Raw genomic sequence first — 17,748 nt, 5'->3', positions numbered from 1 at the left:
AGGATTAGCAAGGGAATATGACATATAATGTTTTTTTAGGTCATTGGGTTGCATTTGGTAAACTATCTTATGCTTGTTTAACCACTGAGCAGAAAGTGAGCCCTCCCTGTATTGTTCCATTCATATTACTCCGCACTCATTCAGAAGTCTCACACTTCCTTTGCCTGGCACATTAAAGGGCAGTGTGGCATCTTTTGATAATGTGCAAAACAGCTTTCCTAGTCCACGCTCCTGAGGCAAAGCTAACCACTGAGGAGATGAACTGCTAGTCCTCGGTCCCGAAATTAACCAGAAACTTGGTGTTATTTTCATTCTTAACAACTTTTCTTAAAATCTTAAAGTTTCCCCATCCCCCACCCCCACCCCCGCCACATACCCTCTACTTTTTAGTGTTGATCAGGGAGAAAAAGGAAATATGAAAACATTAAAAACACACACACACAAACAGCCCTAAAGGAAAGGAACCATGCAAAACAATGAAAAACAGAGGAATGTGCTTTTTCTCTCCAGGATAATCTAGGAATACATGTTATAGACTGTGATGTTAAACCTTTAATCCTGTGGCTTTATCTATCATCCCATTATATATTATTTTCTCCCTTATGAGAAAAGCGGTGATTATTATCACAGGTGACAAAACACAGAAATAAAAAACAAGCAGAGAGGTTACATTCAACCACTCTAAACAGGTTTCATATTTGCTTTCTTTGCTTTCATTGCCACACCAGAAGCCTGTGAACAGAGTGGGTGGGCACAAGCTGTCTTTCTCAGGTGCACATCCCCGAGATAGGACAGGTGAGCAGGTGCCGAGCTGATGAAAAGATAAACATTAAGTCATCCTCGGTGGTATTTAGCTAGCTAGCTAGGGAAAGAATTCAGCAATGCCATTGTGCTACTGTTCAAATATTTACTACTTGAACCTGGAAAGGAAAAAAATGTTGCTGTCTTCATGTAGAATTTCTTGTCCCTTTCTTTCTTTAAACAGTGTTTCAAAGGTCTAAGAAGGCAGTTGTTTATCTTAGAAAGAAATATGAGCTTTGACTATGGAGTTTTCCAGGTATACTTACTGTGGGCTTCATTAAGCAAATGCAATTTAGCAATCTTGCATTTGGCAAAACATTCTTTTATGTTTCTTGACTGTTTATTTTAAGAGATGATTTACCAGCCGGGCAGATTAGAATGTTTACTATGTATGATGTATGTTTCATCCCTCACCGTGGCTCTTCGCCCTGGCGTAACCGCGGCGGATGTTGTGGATGTTCAGCATGGACATGACAGTTTGAGAAGAAATGGGAAGTCAGAGTGAGAAGATACTTAGGATATAGTCTGTCTTCCAAGCATTTGAACCTGTGCTGCCGTGTACTTTTTTTTTTTAAAGTGCATCAGTGAACGAACAGCTTATTTTATGCACATCTATGAATTACTGAGCATTTGAAAAGAGCATACCACAGGAACCTCGTTAGGAAAAGAGGGAAACCTATGGGAGAATTAGCCCAGAAGGGCCAGTGCCTTCAAAGACAATTAGTTATGAGTTGTGTATTATACAGCAGGCCTTTCTGATGAGTGTTTGTTGTTCTCTGTTTCTGGATTCAAGCGACTCTCTGGTTGCAGTGAACTCAGAGCTGAGAGCACTCATTCATTGCGGCTTAGACTCAAGTAATAACTTGAGTCGTTTCCTCTCTGAAGGTAGGACAGCTAATGAGAAACACAGATCTGGAGCCAAGATCTATTCTAAGATTAAGATAAAGTATCCTAACAGAAAGCTGATGGTGAAATGAAAGATCGAGAATTCTTTCTGGGGCAAGGTCTCGAACCAGGTGAAATCAGCTCATTAAATAGTACCTTCTCTACCGTGTAAGCGTTGTGATGTAATGTCATTGTAATATGTAACGAGTAACCTATTTATACAACTTGTTTAAGCCTCCTTTAGACTATATATGTATGGTCCATATCAAGAAAAATCTCAGGGTGATTTTGGGTTTTGTATAAACAGTGCCCACATTTACATGGGAAAATGATCACTTGGGAAAGAAAAAGTGAGTTTGCAATATCCTGTTTTGGTTCAACCCTCTATGAAAAGTCTGTGAAACTATATAGCATCATAGCCCTGAGAACATGACCATCTCGTCATGGCATTTGCTGCAGCAAAATGCCCTGCGCGCCCGTCCCACGTGGGGTGGACCTTCACAGCCTGCTGCTGGAGCTAAGGGGCTGGGTGCTGAAGAACCCCAGACGCCTGAGGTTATGCCTACCCCATTCACCTAATGGCAAACCCTTCAGAGTCAAGCCCTCAGATTCTGAGAAACATTGAAGTCTGCTTTATTTAATTTCCTCTCATTTACCAAGAGTAACAATCTATTTTAGTAAATAAATTCAGGAAATTGGTAAAGCACTTTACTCCATCCGTTATGGATCAGTAATTAACATGATTGTCACGTTTTTCCTGGCTCCCGGGCTGCAGTCGCTTACGGCTTCCCTCTCATGCCTGCAACCAGTTTATAACATCCCCGGCAATGGGTGTTACTGAGTTTAAACCACTTACACAAACAACACAGCCTACACGTTTTGCAGAGAGGTACACTTCCTCTCCTTTATTAAATAAAGATTCCTAACTCAGAGATTGTGCTCTGTTGATTCTGGCATTCTTCTCAGATAATCCTTTTCGCTTTTCACCCACGACTACTTTACACCCTGGGACAGAATAAAAGAAACAATAATTCATTCAAAGGTAGGAGTCACCGTCTCTCCCCTGCGCTAATCAGTTGCCTGGGGTTTGTTGTTTGTCTCTTTTTCGGTTTTATGATTTTTTTTTCTTTTCTTTTTTTTTTTTTTTTTTTGGCCGTGAAAACTGAGCTGATCTTAATTAGCTTCCACCATTCACCAAATAAAAATGATTTTTGTTTTCCTACCTTCATTAGCCACTGAGTGTTGTTTTCCATGATGTTCTCCAGCACTTGTAGCCTCTGCACGGAGTCGTCATAATCTAGTGGTGAGTCCCTCTGCACAGCGCTGGACGCGTAGGAGCTAGTCGAGCGACAGTTGTCTGTCTCCGGCAGGAGGAAAGTGTAGCTGCAGGACCCCTGCTGAACCTGATACTGCCTTTTCCCCATGCTGTCCATGCCTCTCCGAAAGTTGTTATAGGCTGCGGCTAGGACAAGATCACAGCTCAAAGTAAAGAAAACAAGCTGCCACATTCTTTCTTTCTTTCGGGAGTAAAGCAGCAGTTCAGCAAACTGGAAGGCACATAGGAATCCCACTCCTAAGCTGCCCTCTCAGAGGCAGGGCTCCGCTGCCATGGTGTAAGGTCCATCAGTGGGAGTCTCTTCCCTCCTTTTCTAGCAGGAACGTGATTGTTCACGCTGGTCTTCCCTCCCGTCCTGCAGTGAACTGTCAGATCGCAGTAGAAAGAATAACCCTGCTCACTCCTGAGGGCTGTCTTCCCCTTACAGATCAGAGTTAATGCTTCCTTGTTTCTCTTCCCTCAGGTTCTGGGTGTCAGGATCTGCATCAATCACTTTCCTTATAAGATAAGTTGATAAGAGCGGGCAGACATGTGTCGCGAGCTGCTCCGCCCTCCTGGCTTGCTTGTTATCTTCCTGTAGGGGGGTCACTAGCCAGGCAACAGGAAAAATCCGAGCATGTGTGTGCTGTCCAACCAGGGCTATATGCTGCAGAAACCCTCTGGGAAGCACGGATCAGCTACAGGACCCCTGGGTATTTGCAGAGGCACCACCCTAATTGAGTATTTCCTAGAGAGAGAAGTGGGTCTCTCATGTCTGAAACTGATTTCACAGTGCTAAGCTGGTAAAATATCTAGGGTAATAACTTTAAAGCACAATGAAAGTTCCTGTTTTTTCCTTTAGGAATAAAAATACTACAAATATGTCAGGACTTTGGTTTATTTTTGTTATTACAAACAAAGAGGAAGAAGAAGTCTCGCTCTTGTAAACGCTTTGCCTTTCCATAGGGAAAATAGTTTCGTTGGTCTTACTTGATTTTTGAACTCTTAGCTACATGTACAGAATTTTCATTTGAAAACGGTCGGATGAGAAGATCTCGCTTTATTGGCTTGTGTTGGGGAAATCAGTTTCTGAGCTCTGACACTGAATCTTTTAAACAAAATATCCACTTCAGTATTCAAACTAAAACATACTAGACAGATTAATGGTCCATCAGATTACAATACAGACAGAAATCAGAATTTCATTTAAGATGCTGGTGAGAGAGGAACACAGACTTTTCCTGTTTTAGATCAGGTTTTGCTCAAATCCCATTATTTTGTCATGTTTTTTTTCCAGGACCGGTTCACTCAGCCCCACTCCATATTGGACTCAGGCAAATCACCTCTCCTTTTTAATTGAGCTCTCCTGTCCTTGTGTGTAAAATTCAAGGGTTGCATTAGCTCCCAGGATTTTTCTATTTCAAGTCTATGGCTCTTTCAGTCCCCGGGGTGACTTCCTTTAATAACACAAACTTAATACTTTAGGGATTAATGCTATGCTAACCAGCCAGAGTGCACATAGGGAAAAAACTCGGAATCTTTGTCCACGGTCTGTTTCTATCTCAGGATTTGTGCGCAGGATTTGTTCTCCCCGTTCAGTGGCAGCCTATCGGCACAGCGACCTGATGGACCCGTCTACCCACAAAAGTCTGTTTCCGTCTGTATCGTGCACGATCCGCTTTCAGAGCATTCCAGAATTACGTTTTTAATTCTTGGGTGCTTGTGAAATTTGTATGGTGAATTCTGTTTTCCTGGAATGTGTGTTTTCAAGAGACCTAAATAGACCTTTAAAAACAGCCCTCCTACGCACTGGCTGGCTCCCCCCACATTACCTCTAGAGCTGCGGTTCTTCACCTGAGGTCCATGGACACAATTAATGGGGTCCATGAACTTCGGAGACAAAAACTACGTCTTTATTCTTCACCAAACTCTACCTGAAGTAGCCTCTCCTTTAACTGTGAATAGGTCCTAAGCAACAGTGATCAATACCTGTGGCTTTTTCATCAATAGAAATCTTAGCTGTTCTAGTTACAGTATCTCAAGCTGTCAGCTCAGCACTACATTGTCACCAGACTCATCCCTGGATCTTGTTACTTAACATCCGAATAAAGTAGCACATGTCATTTCCTGAGAAGGGATTCCCAGACCTCCCAGAGGGTTCTGTCACTCAGGAAGGCTAGAACTCATGCCCCAGGAGGGTCTTATAGCAGAAGAGATGGTTTGAGTCCACCACGATTCTGGTACATGGTTTCCACTGAAGGAAGAAATTAAAGAAAATGTACCCATTCAGGCGACTGACTGTAGGGGGAAGCAGATAGTCTCTGAAGAGCCCTGCGTAAGAACCCTGATTCTCCCAGACCTGAAGCTAACCACTGCTGACTTCTCCAGGCCTCCGCTTTTTCACAAAACAAAAGGATTCTTTCACTGTAGTGCCTTTGAGGATTAAAACGATACAGACTAGTAATATTATTTAGGACTAGTACTTCCGTATTTGCTATTCATTGGAAATTAGTTGTTCCACTACTATTATAGCTGTGTCATTCTCCCAACGTGAAGCAGAAACATCGGGCACACACTGCGTGTCCCCATTCGAAAAATCACTCATCTGTCTCCCAGGCAAGTAGGGTGGTTTAAAAAAGTAGCCACAGGAAGAGGCTATACCCCAAGTACTTCTCGTTTGCTCATTTGTGTCAGAGCCCCTGCTGGGTGCTGGGGGTGGATGTTAATGCTCCCGAGCTGCAGAGACACAGCTAATGGGGTGAGGTAGACACCCATGAACGAATAGGGCCTGGTAGGAGGGACGGGGACGGCAATCCGAAGGGGGGTGTGGCTGCTGCAGGGGCACTGGCCCCACAGGCGGTGGCATGGATCCCTCCTTGTCTGCCCCTTCCAGCTCAGAATGTGCGTTGAGCAGCTCTTGGTAGGTTCCCAAATGGGAATTATTACCGGAGAGTTGTGGGGAAGCTCTACGTAGACCAGGAGACGGCAAAAGTGGTGTAAATGGGTCAGTCAGTAGTTCAGGCTCTGCGGGCGATCCTGCCTCCGCCACCACTTCTCAGCTCTGCCACGGTAGCGTGGAAGCCGCCGTGGACCATCCCTAGATGACAGAGCTTTATTCGTGCGCACCGGAATGTGAATTTCTTGTAATTTTCACGTGTCCTGAGATATTCTTCTCCGAATTGTTTTCAGCCATTTATAAAAGTGTAAAAATCATTCTTAGCTCCCTTTAGCTGTTTGATACAGACCACAGGCTGTAGTTCCCCAGCCCCTGAGTTAGAACCTGGCGGAGTCTGTCCAGGGCGACGTCCCGTGGCAAGTGAGGCCACTCTAAATGCGTCGCCAGTGTAAACAGGCAGCCATCCCATGTCTCAGATCACAGCGTGGCTTCCTAAAGAATTGAGAAGCATGAGACCAGGCATGGGGGAAAGGGACTTCGGAGAAGGGCAGGAACATTTGACCAAAAGGAAAGTGCCGCTTTGAAGCTGGACCTAAAACACAAGGCAAGGACAGCTTGCTTGGAAACTAGACTCTGGTAGAAAGCAGACACCAGGCTCAGGCAGGGCCCAGTGCAGGCGACACAGCACAGCAGAGGCAGAACATGGTTGGAGCTGGGGCGGGGGACATGCTCGTGGAGTCAGAACTGCACAATGGATTGTCCCAGTTGGTCACTGAGCAAATGCCGAGAGCATGTGCAAAGCCCCTGTGGCAACACAGGGGAGCCAGTAAGCCTCCTTCGAGGAGGAGGAGGAAGAGGAGGAGGAGAAGGAGTGGGGGGGGGAGGAGGGGGAGGAGGCAGATCTGGGTGGGGAGCCTCACGAAGGAGCACGATAACAGCTAACCCTCCTGCACTGGGCCACAGATAGCTGTGTGACAACTCCTACCCCAGCCTGGGGGACAGCAGGCCCAGCCCAGGCCCCCCTCTGCTCAAACGAGGCTGGACAGTGCTTCTCAGAACTGTTAACTGTTCATTTTCAAAGAGAATCTTGAGTTTTCTTCAGTGCCCTGCTGATAGGATAGCAAAGGCAGATGAAGCTATAAAATGGGAAATATTATTACAGCCTTCCCAAACGCTGCCTTCCTGCCCAACCACTTTTTTTTCCTAACAGTCCTGCCGAACAGCTGTGCGTGGTGCTATTTATTTTCTTAATAATGTTTGTTTTCTCCCCATACTGTATGTCATCAGCTGAGGTTTTGGAAGCTCCCATTTATTCTCTGTAGAGCTGTCTCGAGTTTTCCTTGCACTTTGCTATATAAATCAGATTTCACGGCACCAAGAACAACACTCTTACCTATTCCTCAAAGACAGAGGTCAGCATTACCAAGAACTCTGACGATGCTTTGGTTTGGCCTGCTGAACAAAAGCTCTAATGTGTGGGAAATGCCTGAGAATCTCCCCTTGTTGGTGGCCTCCCTGTCCCCTCCTGAAATGCAGGTCCGGGCAAACTGTAGACCGACTTCTGTCTGGATCTTGGAATCTGACCCACCACAGTCTTCCATGGGTCCCAGGTCACCCAGAGCCATCTCAGAGGCTCTCAGACTTTAGGCTCTCTTTGAATGGTGTCTCAGGAACCCCACCACCAAAAAAAGCATGCTGGCTTTCCATCAGCACAAAATGGGGCAGCCCCAAGCCATGGATGGCCAGATAGAAGTTTTGGGTAGGCCCATGTGACCTCTGCTGTTGTCCAGGGAGCCTGTTTAAGGTCCGGTATTGAACTCTGGATAGTTAAAATTGTTTCACAGACCAAGGTTTGGAAGTGGACACAGAATGGGCATTGCTTTCTGAACTGTTAAAATCCCCGTAGGTGTGCCTAGCCAATGTCTGTTCTGAGAACCCCATCCCTGATGGGAAAACACCTGGAAAGTACTCAGGTACTTACAGGCACACGGATGTCCCACATCTGTTGAACCTTTGAGCACAAGGCTCCTGCCGTGCTGTCTGCACGGATCCTCCTGAGCTCACCTCATGCCTGCCGTGGTCACCATCGCCCTCACCAGAGCAGACCGCTTTTATCTCCCTGCTGCCTGCCCGCCTCGGGCATGGAGACGGGGGCGGGCTGCTTGGCCAGTGTGGCCTTCACTGGAAACTGGAAAGTGTTATGTTGCTACAGGGGGGACTCTCAGTACTGAAATACCCTAAGAAATGAAGCTGGGACACTCTGTTTTGATTTTGGACCATTTGTAGACAGTCAGGCACACTCAAGACACTCAGGCGCCTGCCTGGCATGCTGGGGACATCTTGTCCATCTCCCTCCTCTCCTTGGCTTTTTAAAAATTGGCTGAATAAAATCAGTCCACATGTTTATGTACAATTTAATGTTCGGTGCACAGGGAAAACCATTAGAAAGTTCACTGGACGTAAAATTGTTGTTAGAGAAAGTTATTTTTGCTACTTTTATTTCCAAATTGTATAGGATAATGAATGAGGGCTGAAGATGTGGCCACAGCTAGAAGAAACAAAGGATGGATGGATGGATGGATGGATGGATGGATGGATGAATGGATGGATGGGTGGATGGAAGGAAGGAAGGAAGGAAGGAAGGAAGAAAATTAGTATTTCAGCTTTCCAAAAGCACACTCCCTCTAGAGTGATTTCTTTGTAAGTGTCACAGAAGACCTCTATTTCTACTCAATTTGAATACATGTTGTATTGGACCTGAACTACTATTGGACTCTAGAGCCACTTGCAAAAACTATGGTGATGCCTCTCTCTCTCAAGCTGCTAATCATGCTATTACAGCTTGTACTTGACAGGCTGTGAAAGATAATTCCCAGTCATGAGATTTGAAAAAGGTTCCAAAGAAAAGGCCCCTTACAGGTCTTTCTGGCTGTCACCTCTGTGCGGCACAAACACACATCCCCAGTGAACAGACTCTGTTTCACTGCCATCGACCGTTTGTAGCCTTTGGTCATCTTGAGCTGGGTCCTGTGTGGATCCCCGCCATGTGCCTGCCTCAGTATTCAGGACCTGTGGTATTCGTAAGCAGGGAAAGTCGCCTCGGAAGTGCGCACGTCGGTTTGGACTTAAAGTCAAATTGTGTTAACTAGCTGAGGATAGAATCTCTGGAAATCCCACTGATTATCTAACTGCATCAGTTAAACTTGATATATATTCTTGCTACATTCTCAATTTCCTGGCTTTGACAGCCTTTTTCTCCTGTCTTTGGCTCGCTAGTTTCATCCAATGTAAGAAGCTAGCAGACGATGATGTACCTTGTAGAACACACACAGTTCTGAAATGAAGTATGATGCCTAGTTTAGCACAATTTCCTGTCCCAGTTGCAATTAAATGGAGATAGCATGTGACATAAAAAAGCTGGCCCATTGTATTTAGAGAACAAATTAAATGTCACCCACTTAGAATGGGGCATAGGCTGCGTAGAATTCACCTTTGTGGAAGGTGAGGGAATGTATATTTTGTTAAAATAAAGATCTCCCTGCCAGAGGAGGAGAAAAAGCCCTTTGCCAGATGTGTTTTCAGGCAATTTCCTTTCCTGGGAAACAGCCATTTCCCCTGCATTACCAGTCCTGTTTTCATTCGCGACGCAGCCGGAATGAGTGCGGGGACCAAAGGGCAGAGGCCTAGATAGCATCAGCCTTATCTGTGACAATTATCTGTCTTCTTGCAGCTGCCTCACTTTTGTTTGACCGAGAGCCATGGGGGCTCTTGGCTACAGGGTTATATTGATGGAAGAATCCGAGTTAATCGTATGAGAAAAATCCCTTTCACGTGACTTCTCAGGTGGATGTCGTTCTTACTCAGCTTAGTTCAATTAAAAAGGTACCAAGACTCATTCATTCTAGCTTATCTGAGAATTTGCTCTGAAATGACATCTGAAAGACATTTGGAGAGAACAGACTGTTTTTTAAGGAAACTTACAAGATTTCTGACTCTTTTATAGTTTGTAGTGCCATGAACCAGCACAGCATCTGCTGAAGCATGCTTGTTTTTTTAAAGCCACATTGTCTATTCTATGTAGCCTTAAAGATCGAAAAGAAAAAGCTTTTTATTTATTAGAAACTTGGAAAATATCCAAGTAACTATTTTTTTTTAAGATTTCATCATAAATTCCCTGAATTTTTAGGAATATTTTAGTTTATGTAATTCTCCTGTTATATAAAGTTATCTCAAATGCTGTTTGATTTTAAAATATTTTCATTCTCTAATATTTTTATGGAATATTTTATCTCCCCATCAAAAAAAAATGCCCAAAAGGTCAAGATACCAAGTCATAACTTTAAAAAGGCAGTGGATAAAATTCTAAAACAATAGATGAGTGCATTAGCCTGATAATATTTTTGCCGGTAATTCTATGTCCTGTTTTCTCCCCGCAGAAAAAAAAAATGCTAAACATTTTCTTTCAGGAGATTGATGTCAATGGTTACTGTTAAACCCATGACCAATACAAAGTCAATAAAATCTTTCCTTTGACTAACACAGTGGTTCACGAGAGATTTTGAGGTGGGCTTATAATTCTGCATTAAATGTTCCTAAATTCATTTAAACAAGGTTTTAGGGAATTCAAATTCTGTGCTTGTGAAAAATGTGCCTGGTCTCTTTGTCATGGCCATTCTACTAAAGAAGTATATAAATTTGTCTCAGAATGAATTTTCCTTTGAAAGTGGCTTAATGCCATCTTGATTAATCTTTGTTTAATCTAAATTTATAAAAATTTTTATCTTAATTATGAGAAACCTTTTAAAATAAGAGATAAAAATGTCATATGTGCTATTTACATGAAGATATATTATCTCTCTCGGTTATAGGTTAACATAAATAAAATTGCTTATGTCAAAGAAGTAAAAAAATAACAGCACATGACCCCCTTTTGGTATTCCTGTCTGCCTAACGGACTTGATATAAAAAAATCTTCCTGTGGGAAATTAGGGTTGATTATGGAGTTACATGTATAAAAACTCATTTTTGAAGAATTATATATAGTTTCTAAAGAATTACATTAGAAGTATAAGAAATAGTTATGCATAAAAGGAAGCGATGTTTGCATTCAAGTATATAAAAATACTCCATTGCCGTTCTTGTTTCCTTGGTCAATTTAAGTATGGTTGTCTACTGATGATTTAAGTCTTTCCTAAAAAATCTGATATGTATATGCTCCACTTTTTGTCTTAAACCCTATGTCAGTTTCTTTGGGGCTCTATTAATAATAAACTATACTTCCCAAAATATTTTATTTTAAGGAAAGGGTCTAAATTCAAAGAAAGACTGATACAAAAGAAAAAAAATGAAAGGAATAAAATTGTACAAAGCCTATAGCAACAGAACATTTATAGCAGGGTTAAGGTGCCTAGTTCCTGGCATCTGTTTCCCTCAAGGAAAAAAAATTATATGTGTGTGTGTGTGTGTGTGTGTGTGTGTGTGTATATATATATATATATATATATATAAAATATTTATATAAATATTCTAGTAGAATATTTACAAAAGAGAAATACTGTTTACCTTTCCTCAAAATCCTGATGCATATTTCAGTGATCTTTTTTATTTATTGGTCAAAAAGTCCTGCTTGACTACAATAAAAATTAAAACAGAACCTGTTAGAGATGGTGTCTATATGAGAATACAAGTACCAGATCCACTTGTAATACCTGCTCCCTCTACTGGCCTCATAACAGATAACAGGGAAAACCATCCATGTTTTATTAAGATTATTTATAGGAATGACATGCGATATAGGGCATAAATATCATTAGCAACTAGTATACAACCCAGCATGCTTTCAGTATAGTTTTAATGCAAGAGAACACCACACCATATGCAGAAATTGCACACCTACTTACACGTGTGTGTGTGTGTGTGTGTGTGTGTGTGTGTGTTGTATGTATGTGCACATAGTGAAAAAAACATTTTTAAGCACTTGTTTACCACACACAGAGTCCGGAGCCATTTCAGTATCCTCTGGTGATCAGGTTACTACCCAAATGAGTTAAGCCTGTGCCATCGCAACAGTCAAAACACTAGAGTTTTGTGTTTGTCTCTGTTATGAGGTGAGTTTAGAGACCTGATCGTTGTAGCAATTTTTTACAGTCTGACGAGGTAAACCCACCTTCCAGGACACAGGGACAGTGCTGTGACCCCGCCCTGGTGGTTCTGGGGGGGGGGGGGGTACTGAGCAGGAGCACCACACGGGAAGGCTCCAGAATAGAGATGCGGCCTGAGTCAACAGCCAAGAATACTTTCAATGACTGTCTAGATCCAAATGTTTCACTTATTTAAAAAGGACCTTCAGGGCACCCGGGTGGCTCCGTTGGTTAAGCATGTGACTTGATTTTGGCTCAGGTCATGATCTCGTGGTTGTGAAATCGATCCCCGTGTTGGGCTCTGCACTGGGCCTAGAGCCTGCTTGGGATTCTCTCCCTCTGCGTCTACCCCTCCCCCAGCTCATCCTCCCTCTCTCCCTTTCCCTCTCCCTTTCAAATTAATTAATTAACAAAAAAGAACCTTTTCATCCCTCCTCCAACATAGAGACCAAAATTGAAGGATTACATTCCAGGCAAAGAAAAAGCATGTGTAATTAAAGTATGAGACCGGGCAACTGAAGAGTAATTATGTAATCCAGCAGAGTGCAGGGAAGGCATGAGCCTGGAGATCCCATCTTTCTAGCTCCCGAGGAGTCCGACTCAGGCATTTGGAATTTACCCTGAGGGAGCCTGAAGCCAAGGAAGGGAGTGTTTTGCGGAGGGAGGGAGCAGACTAGTCTGAAAGGCCCCTGCAGTGTTGTATGGAGGAGAGGTTGGAAGAGACTAGGATCAAAGGAGAAAGTGCAGAGTCGTGCAGGTCTGATGTCATGGAATCGTGAACGAAACATCACCCTGGTGCTCGAGGAGACTTCACATGGACAATCAGTAGGACTTCTAGATGGACAGGCTATGGGGATTCCAGGAAGGGGATTGGTTTGGTATTGGGGTTGACTATTCCACTTAAAATGATTAAAAACGCTGGATAAAATAATTTAAAAACTATTTGAGGAGCGCCTGGGTGGCTCAGTTAAGCGGCTGACTTTGACTCAGGTCATGATCTCACAGCTCGTGGGTTCGAGCCCTGCCTTGGTCTCTGAGCTGAGAGCTCAGAGCCTGGAGCCTGCTTCGGATTCTGTGTCTCCCTCTTTTTTCCCTGCCCCCACCCCTGTGCATGCGCTCTCTCTCTCTCTCTCTCTCCCAAAAATAAACATTAAAAAAAATTATTTGAAAGGCATCAGCGAAATGACAAGATGATAGACAGTATCAGGTCCAAATGTAAGTGAAAGCAGGAACCAAGTGAATCGAGTGGAATAGTAAACAGATTTGCCTTCAAAGCATTTGGCAAATGGGAAATTGAGCCTCCCTTTACAAGGCCAGGAGGTGGGGTGAGGAGACAAGGGCCCCGCCAGCCAGCGGAGAGTTTGAAAGGCACCCCCTCCATGGGGGTGGTGCCCCAGAGGACTCGGCCCGAAATGCCTGGAGCAGAGATAAACCTATCCATGCTCCCTGACATTAAATGCTCCGAAAGGGGAATCGCATCCCTGAGGATCACAGCCACAGGATCACCCATTTTAGTTTTACAGAGCAAATTAGGTGGCTGGGAAAAAAACTCAAGTCACGCTGAATTTTTCTAAAGTGGTCCCATGCTACTGCTATCAACCCTTCCCTATCAACCTATCAACCATTTCCCCATATCAACCTATCAAACATTTCAACCATATCAATGCTATCAACCATTTCCCACATGTGTGGCAAATGTGAGTCCTTTCTAAAAGAATGCACCTTCATCATAGGTCTCAAAAGATTCCTACAGATAATTTCCCAAGGAAAATGAGTACCTCACAGACAAGAATCAGTGAACACGTAAGAAAACATAGTCTTGTTAGCAAAAGTCAGCGGAAAGAAGAAATGGCCAAAGCAGACCTGCACGTACTTTCTAAATGGCACCCATCGCCACACTTTATGAAATAACCATCCTCACTGTACTAATTTCTTCAGGCTGCCGTAACAAAGTACTGCAAACTGGGTAGCCTAAAACAGCAGCAAATGTATTGTCTCACAGAACTGGAAGCTGGAAGTGTGAAAAGCGGGTGTTGGCACGCTCCCTCTGAAACCCGTGTGGGAACACTTCCTTGCCTCTGCATAGCTAATAGTGGTTTGCGGGTGACCTTTGGTATTCTTCAGGTTGTAACTGCATAGCTCCATTCTCTGCCTTTGTCATCATATGTCAGTCACCTGTGGGTGTCCCTGTATTTTTATGTCCCTCTCTTCCTATGAGGGCACCAGTCATATTGGATTGGGAGCCCACCCTACTCCCTGATGACCTCAGCTTAACTAGTTCCATCTGCAACCATCCTGCTTCCAAAGAAGGCTGCCTTTGGAGTACTGGAGGTTAAGACTTACATCTGTGGGGGCAGAGCATAGTTCTACCCATAACACTTACCATGCTTCATTTACATGCTTAAAGATACAAAATTTTGAAAACACCTAAAGGATCCTAACACTAAAGAAGAAAAACTCTGGTAGATTTATAAAGAAAACTTAATGAAGTAGCAGAAAATACGATCACTGAAATTCATAGTTCAAAGATCAAAACGATTAGACGCATCTGAAGAGAGACTCACTGAGTTGAAAGATAAGTCAGGGAAGCCGTGTGAGAGCACAGTGTGGAGAGACAAGAGGTGGACCCTGAGAAAGAAGGTGAAGACCTGAAGGGTAGAATTTCAAGAGGAGTATAACAAGAGAGAGACCAGGGCAGGAAGATTTGCAGATTTCCCTCAAACGATGAAGGTACACATTCCAAAAAAAACAGAGTGACCAACAGGGTAATAACAAGAGTGAATAAAGGAGTAAAAGGGAAGAGTCAAGAATAAAAGACCCTCTGGCTTCTGGCCGAGCAGCTGGCTGGCTGGTGACCCTTGGGAGCCCAGGAAGAAAGGCAAATAGAAAGGTGATGGGTGTACCTTCATCCATGTTCAGCTGTCATTGGTTACAAAACATCCAAGCAGAGTTTTCCTATTGACAGTGTGGGTCTGATGCCCAAGAGACTGATCTGAGCGGGGAAAGAGCAAGACCTAATTTTCGTGATCAAGATCAGTGCCAGCTTTGTTAATTAACTTTGTAATAAATGGCAAAGGCTAGTAATGAAAAACAACAGCTATGTAAATTACATAAATCTTAACAACCCAGGATCTTCTAGATAAAGTTAAGTAGCAGAGTGCCTTCATCAACCTTGACCCTTGGCCACAATTTCAGTGATGCAGGCTCTGTGGATTGTGGCATATATCTTGTGTCCTATTCTCTAGATTTCTGCTCTAGAGGAAGTAGATAGTAATGGTAAATTAAGAAGACCCAGGCTGGTCAGGATAAAATTACTTCATAGTGTCTCTGAGATGCTTCAAGTTGTTGAAAATAAAATCTGCAAGATCTAATTATTATCATGGTAAGTTTTTTAAAGATGTTTATTATTTTGGAGAAAAGAGAGAGCGAGTGAGTGGGGAAGGGGCAGAGAGAGAGGGAGAGAGAAGAATCCCAAGCAGCCTCTGCACTGCCAATGCAGAGCCCGACACGGGGCTCGCTCTCACAAACAGTGAGATCGTGACCTGACCCGAATCAAGAGTTAGATGTGTAACCCACTGAGCCAGCCAGGTGCCCCCCACAAGCTAACTTTATAAATTTATGAATTTATAAACTTTATAAATTTCTTTGAGGGCCTTTGAATTGTGTCCCCTGGAAGGGGAGTTAGGAAGCCCTAACTCCCAGAACCTCAGAATCAGGTCTTATTTGGAAATAGGGTCATTGGGCATATAATTAGTTACAGTTCATGTTAGTTAAATTTCACTCGTGACTCCACACTGTTAGAAGGGTGCGTCCTAATCTAGTATGACCGGTATCCTTATGAAAAGGGGAAATTTGGACAGAGGCACACATACAGGGTGGATACCACGTGCAGACGAAGGCTGAGATCAGGCTGATGCTTCTACGAGCCAAGAACCACGGGAAGCTGGGAGAGAGTCCTGGAACATTCTCCCTCCAGCCTGTAGACACTTTGATCTTAGACTTTCAGCCTCCAGAGCTGTGACCAAAGACATTTTGGTTGTTGGAACCATTCAGTGTGCGGCCCTTTGTTACAGCTGCCCTAGCAAACTAATACAGCTTCCCCCAGAATTAGTATTGGCAAGGATATTAAAATACGTTGCTGGCTTGTAGTATCCAGCAAATACTCTAACCATTTGGTTGTGTGCTCGCTGTTTAACCTAAGGAGGAAAAATCCAGGCAGCTCAAGTATTTCAATAATGGTGATAACCATGCAAGGCTTCATTTTGCAAGTTAAAACCAAACGCTCTTTAATGGCAGCTGCCCTTGAATCACTCTGTTCTCCTTCATGAAGGCTCAGCTTAAATGTCACTCCCTCCAGGAAGCCTCCCTGCAGGACGGCCTCCAGAAAGGCCCCTGGCACCTGTCCATTCTTCCATTATGGTGGAAAATGGCTCCTTATCGCCACTGACTGTGAACTCATTAAAATCTGGGGCCATGCCTCATTAGATTGCTGCTACTGTCTGTTTTAAAATGACCTCTGTGCGTTCATCTTGGTAGCACCTGCTCAAAAACGGTGGCATATAACAATGAAATTAGAGAGGATGCCCACGCAGGGCCCCACTCTGCAGACGATGTACTCAGCTGTCTGTTGTGACAAGGCTCCCATCTCCACGGAGTCTGAGAGCACTGCCATTTGGATCACGCTCTGTGCGAGTTGCAAGATATCCCCACCCCCGTCCTCTTGGTTTCCTGTTGTGGTGGAGGTGGCCCAAGACACTGAGAAGTTGTTGCAAGACCTTGGGCCAATAAAGTCTTTTCTAAGTAGTTGGGCTCCTTTCCCTTAGACCATGTGGAGCGCTTGTGCTGTGTCCTCTCATTTGGAGGTTTCTGCTCTTTAAACCGAGTTGCTGCTGGAGTTTCTTCACTGGCCCTCTGTCTCTTCTTGCCTCATTTGCCTGGGAACCTGTTGCATTGAATGAAGCCGCTAAATCTATAGGTCACCTGCTCCAGATGCGATTAAGTTATCAAATGCACAACACCTGGTACAGAATGCATTGTCCCCAGATAAACACATTCATAGATTCTGAGTGTACAAGTCATAAATGAGTGTCTAGCAAGTACATTTAAAAGAAAGTGTCCTTCCAGATAATTTGTTGGGACTATCAACACTTACTCTACTGCTCGTACTCAAAACATGTTCAGAACTTCTTTCAGACAAGTGCTGTAAGCCAAAGACTTGTATTTGCTTGTCTTCCATGATAGTACATTTTCCTCCTTTAAGGGCAGAATGATGTTCAATATGCCCCAAACCGCAGTGTTGTGTTAGGTTTACTAAGTAACCAAACACAGCACTATAATATTATAACCCTATTGGTTTCCAGTGGCTTCCTTTCAGCTTTCAGTTCACCAAATGAAAGACACTGTAAGTAGATGTAAAAGAAATGCAAATTAAGGAATCCTCAGTAATCCTATCATCTAGAAAGAGCTAGTGGGGACTCTCAACCTGAGTGATCCAGCCCCTAATTAATCCAGCTGCCTCCAAGTAGCTCTAAAAAAAAAAAAAAAAAAAGGTCAAACCAACCAATCCAGGATTGGTTGTCATGGAGAACAGTTCCCCTCTGGGGGTGTGCCCTCCCATGAGACAGCAAAATATCTCCTCTGAATTGGAAACGGGGCTTCTCCTGCCTCACTCACCCACTGGCTGGATCAGAAGTGGTCTAGAAGTTGTCTCC

General features: G+C 43.7%; 2 protein-coding genes across 3 annotated transcripts in view; one reads left to right on the top strand and one right to left on the bottom strand.

The window, feature by feature from the left end:
• ANGPT2 (angiopoietin 2) overlaps positions 1-3,601 on the bottom strand; it is a 58,662-nt gene extending 55,061 nt beyond the window's left edge. Inside the window, exon 1 of the mRNA XM_049631819.1 lies at positions 2,910-3,601. Coding sequence (XP_049487776.1) covers positions 2,910-3,194 — 285 coding nt within the window. The 5' untranslated portion in view covers positions 3,195-3,601. The remainder of the gene's footprint in view (positions 1-2,909) is intronic.
• Positions 1-17,748, top strand: part of MCPH1 (microcephalin 1) — a 171,612-nt gene that overhangs the window by 83,829 nt on the left and 70,035 nt on the right. The gene's annotated exons all lie outside the window — the stretch shown is intronic.

Source organism: Panthera uncia, chromosome B1 (assembly GCF_023721935.1).
Source record: "Panthera uncia isolate 11264 chromosome B1, Puncia_PCG_1.0, whole genome shotgun sequence".
NCBI classification, from domain to species: domain Eukaryota; kingdom Metazoa; phylum Chordata; class Mammalia; order Carnivora; family Felidae; genus Panthera; species Panthera uncia.
This window is presented reverse-complemented; position numbering and strand designations above follow the sequence as displayed.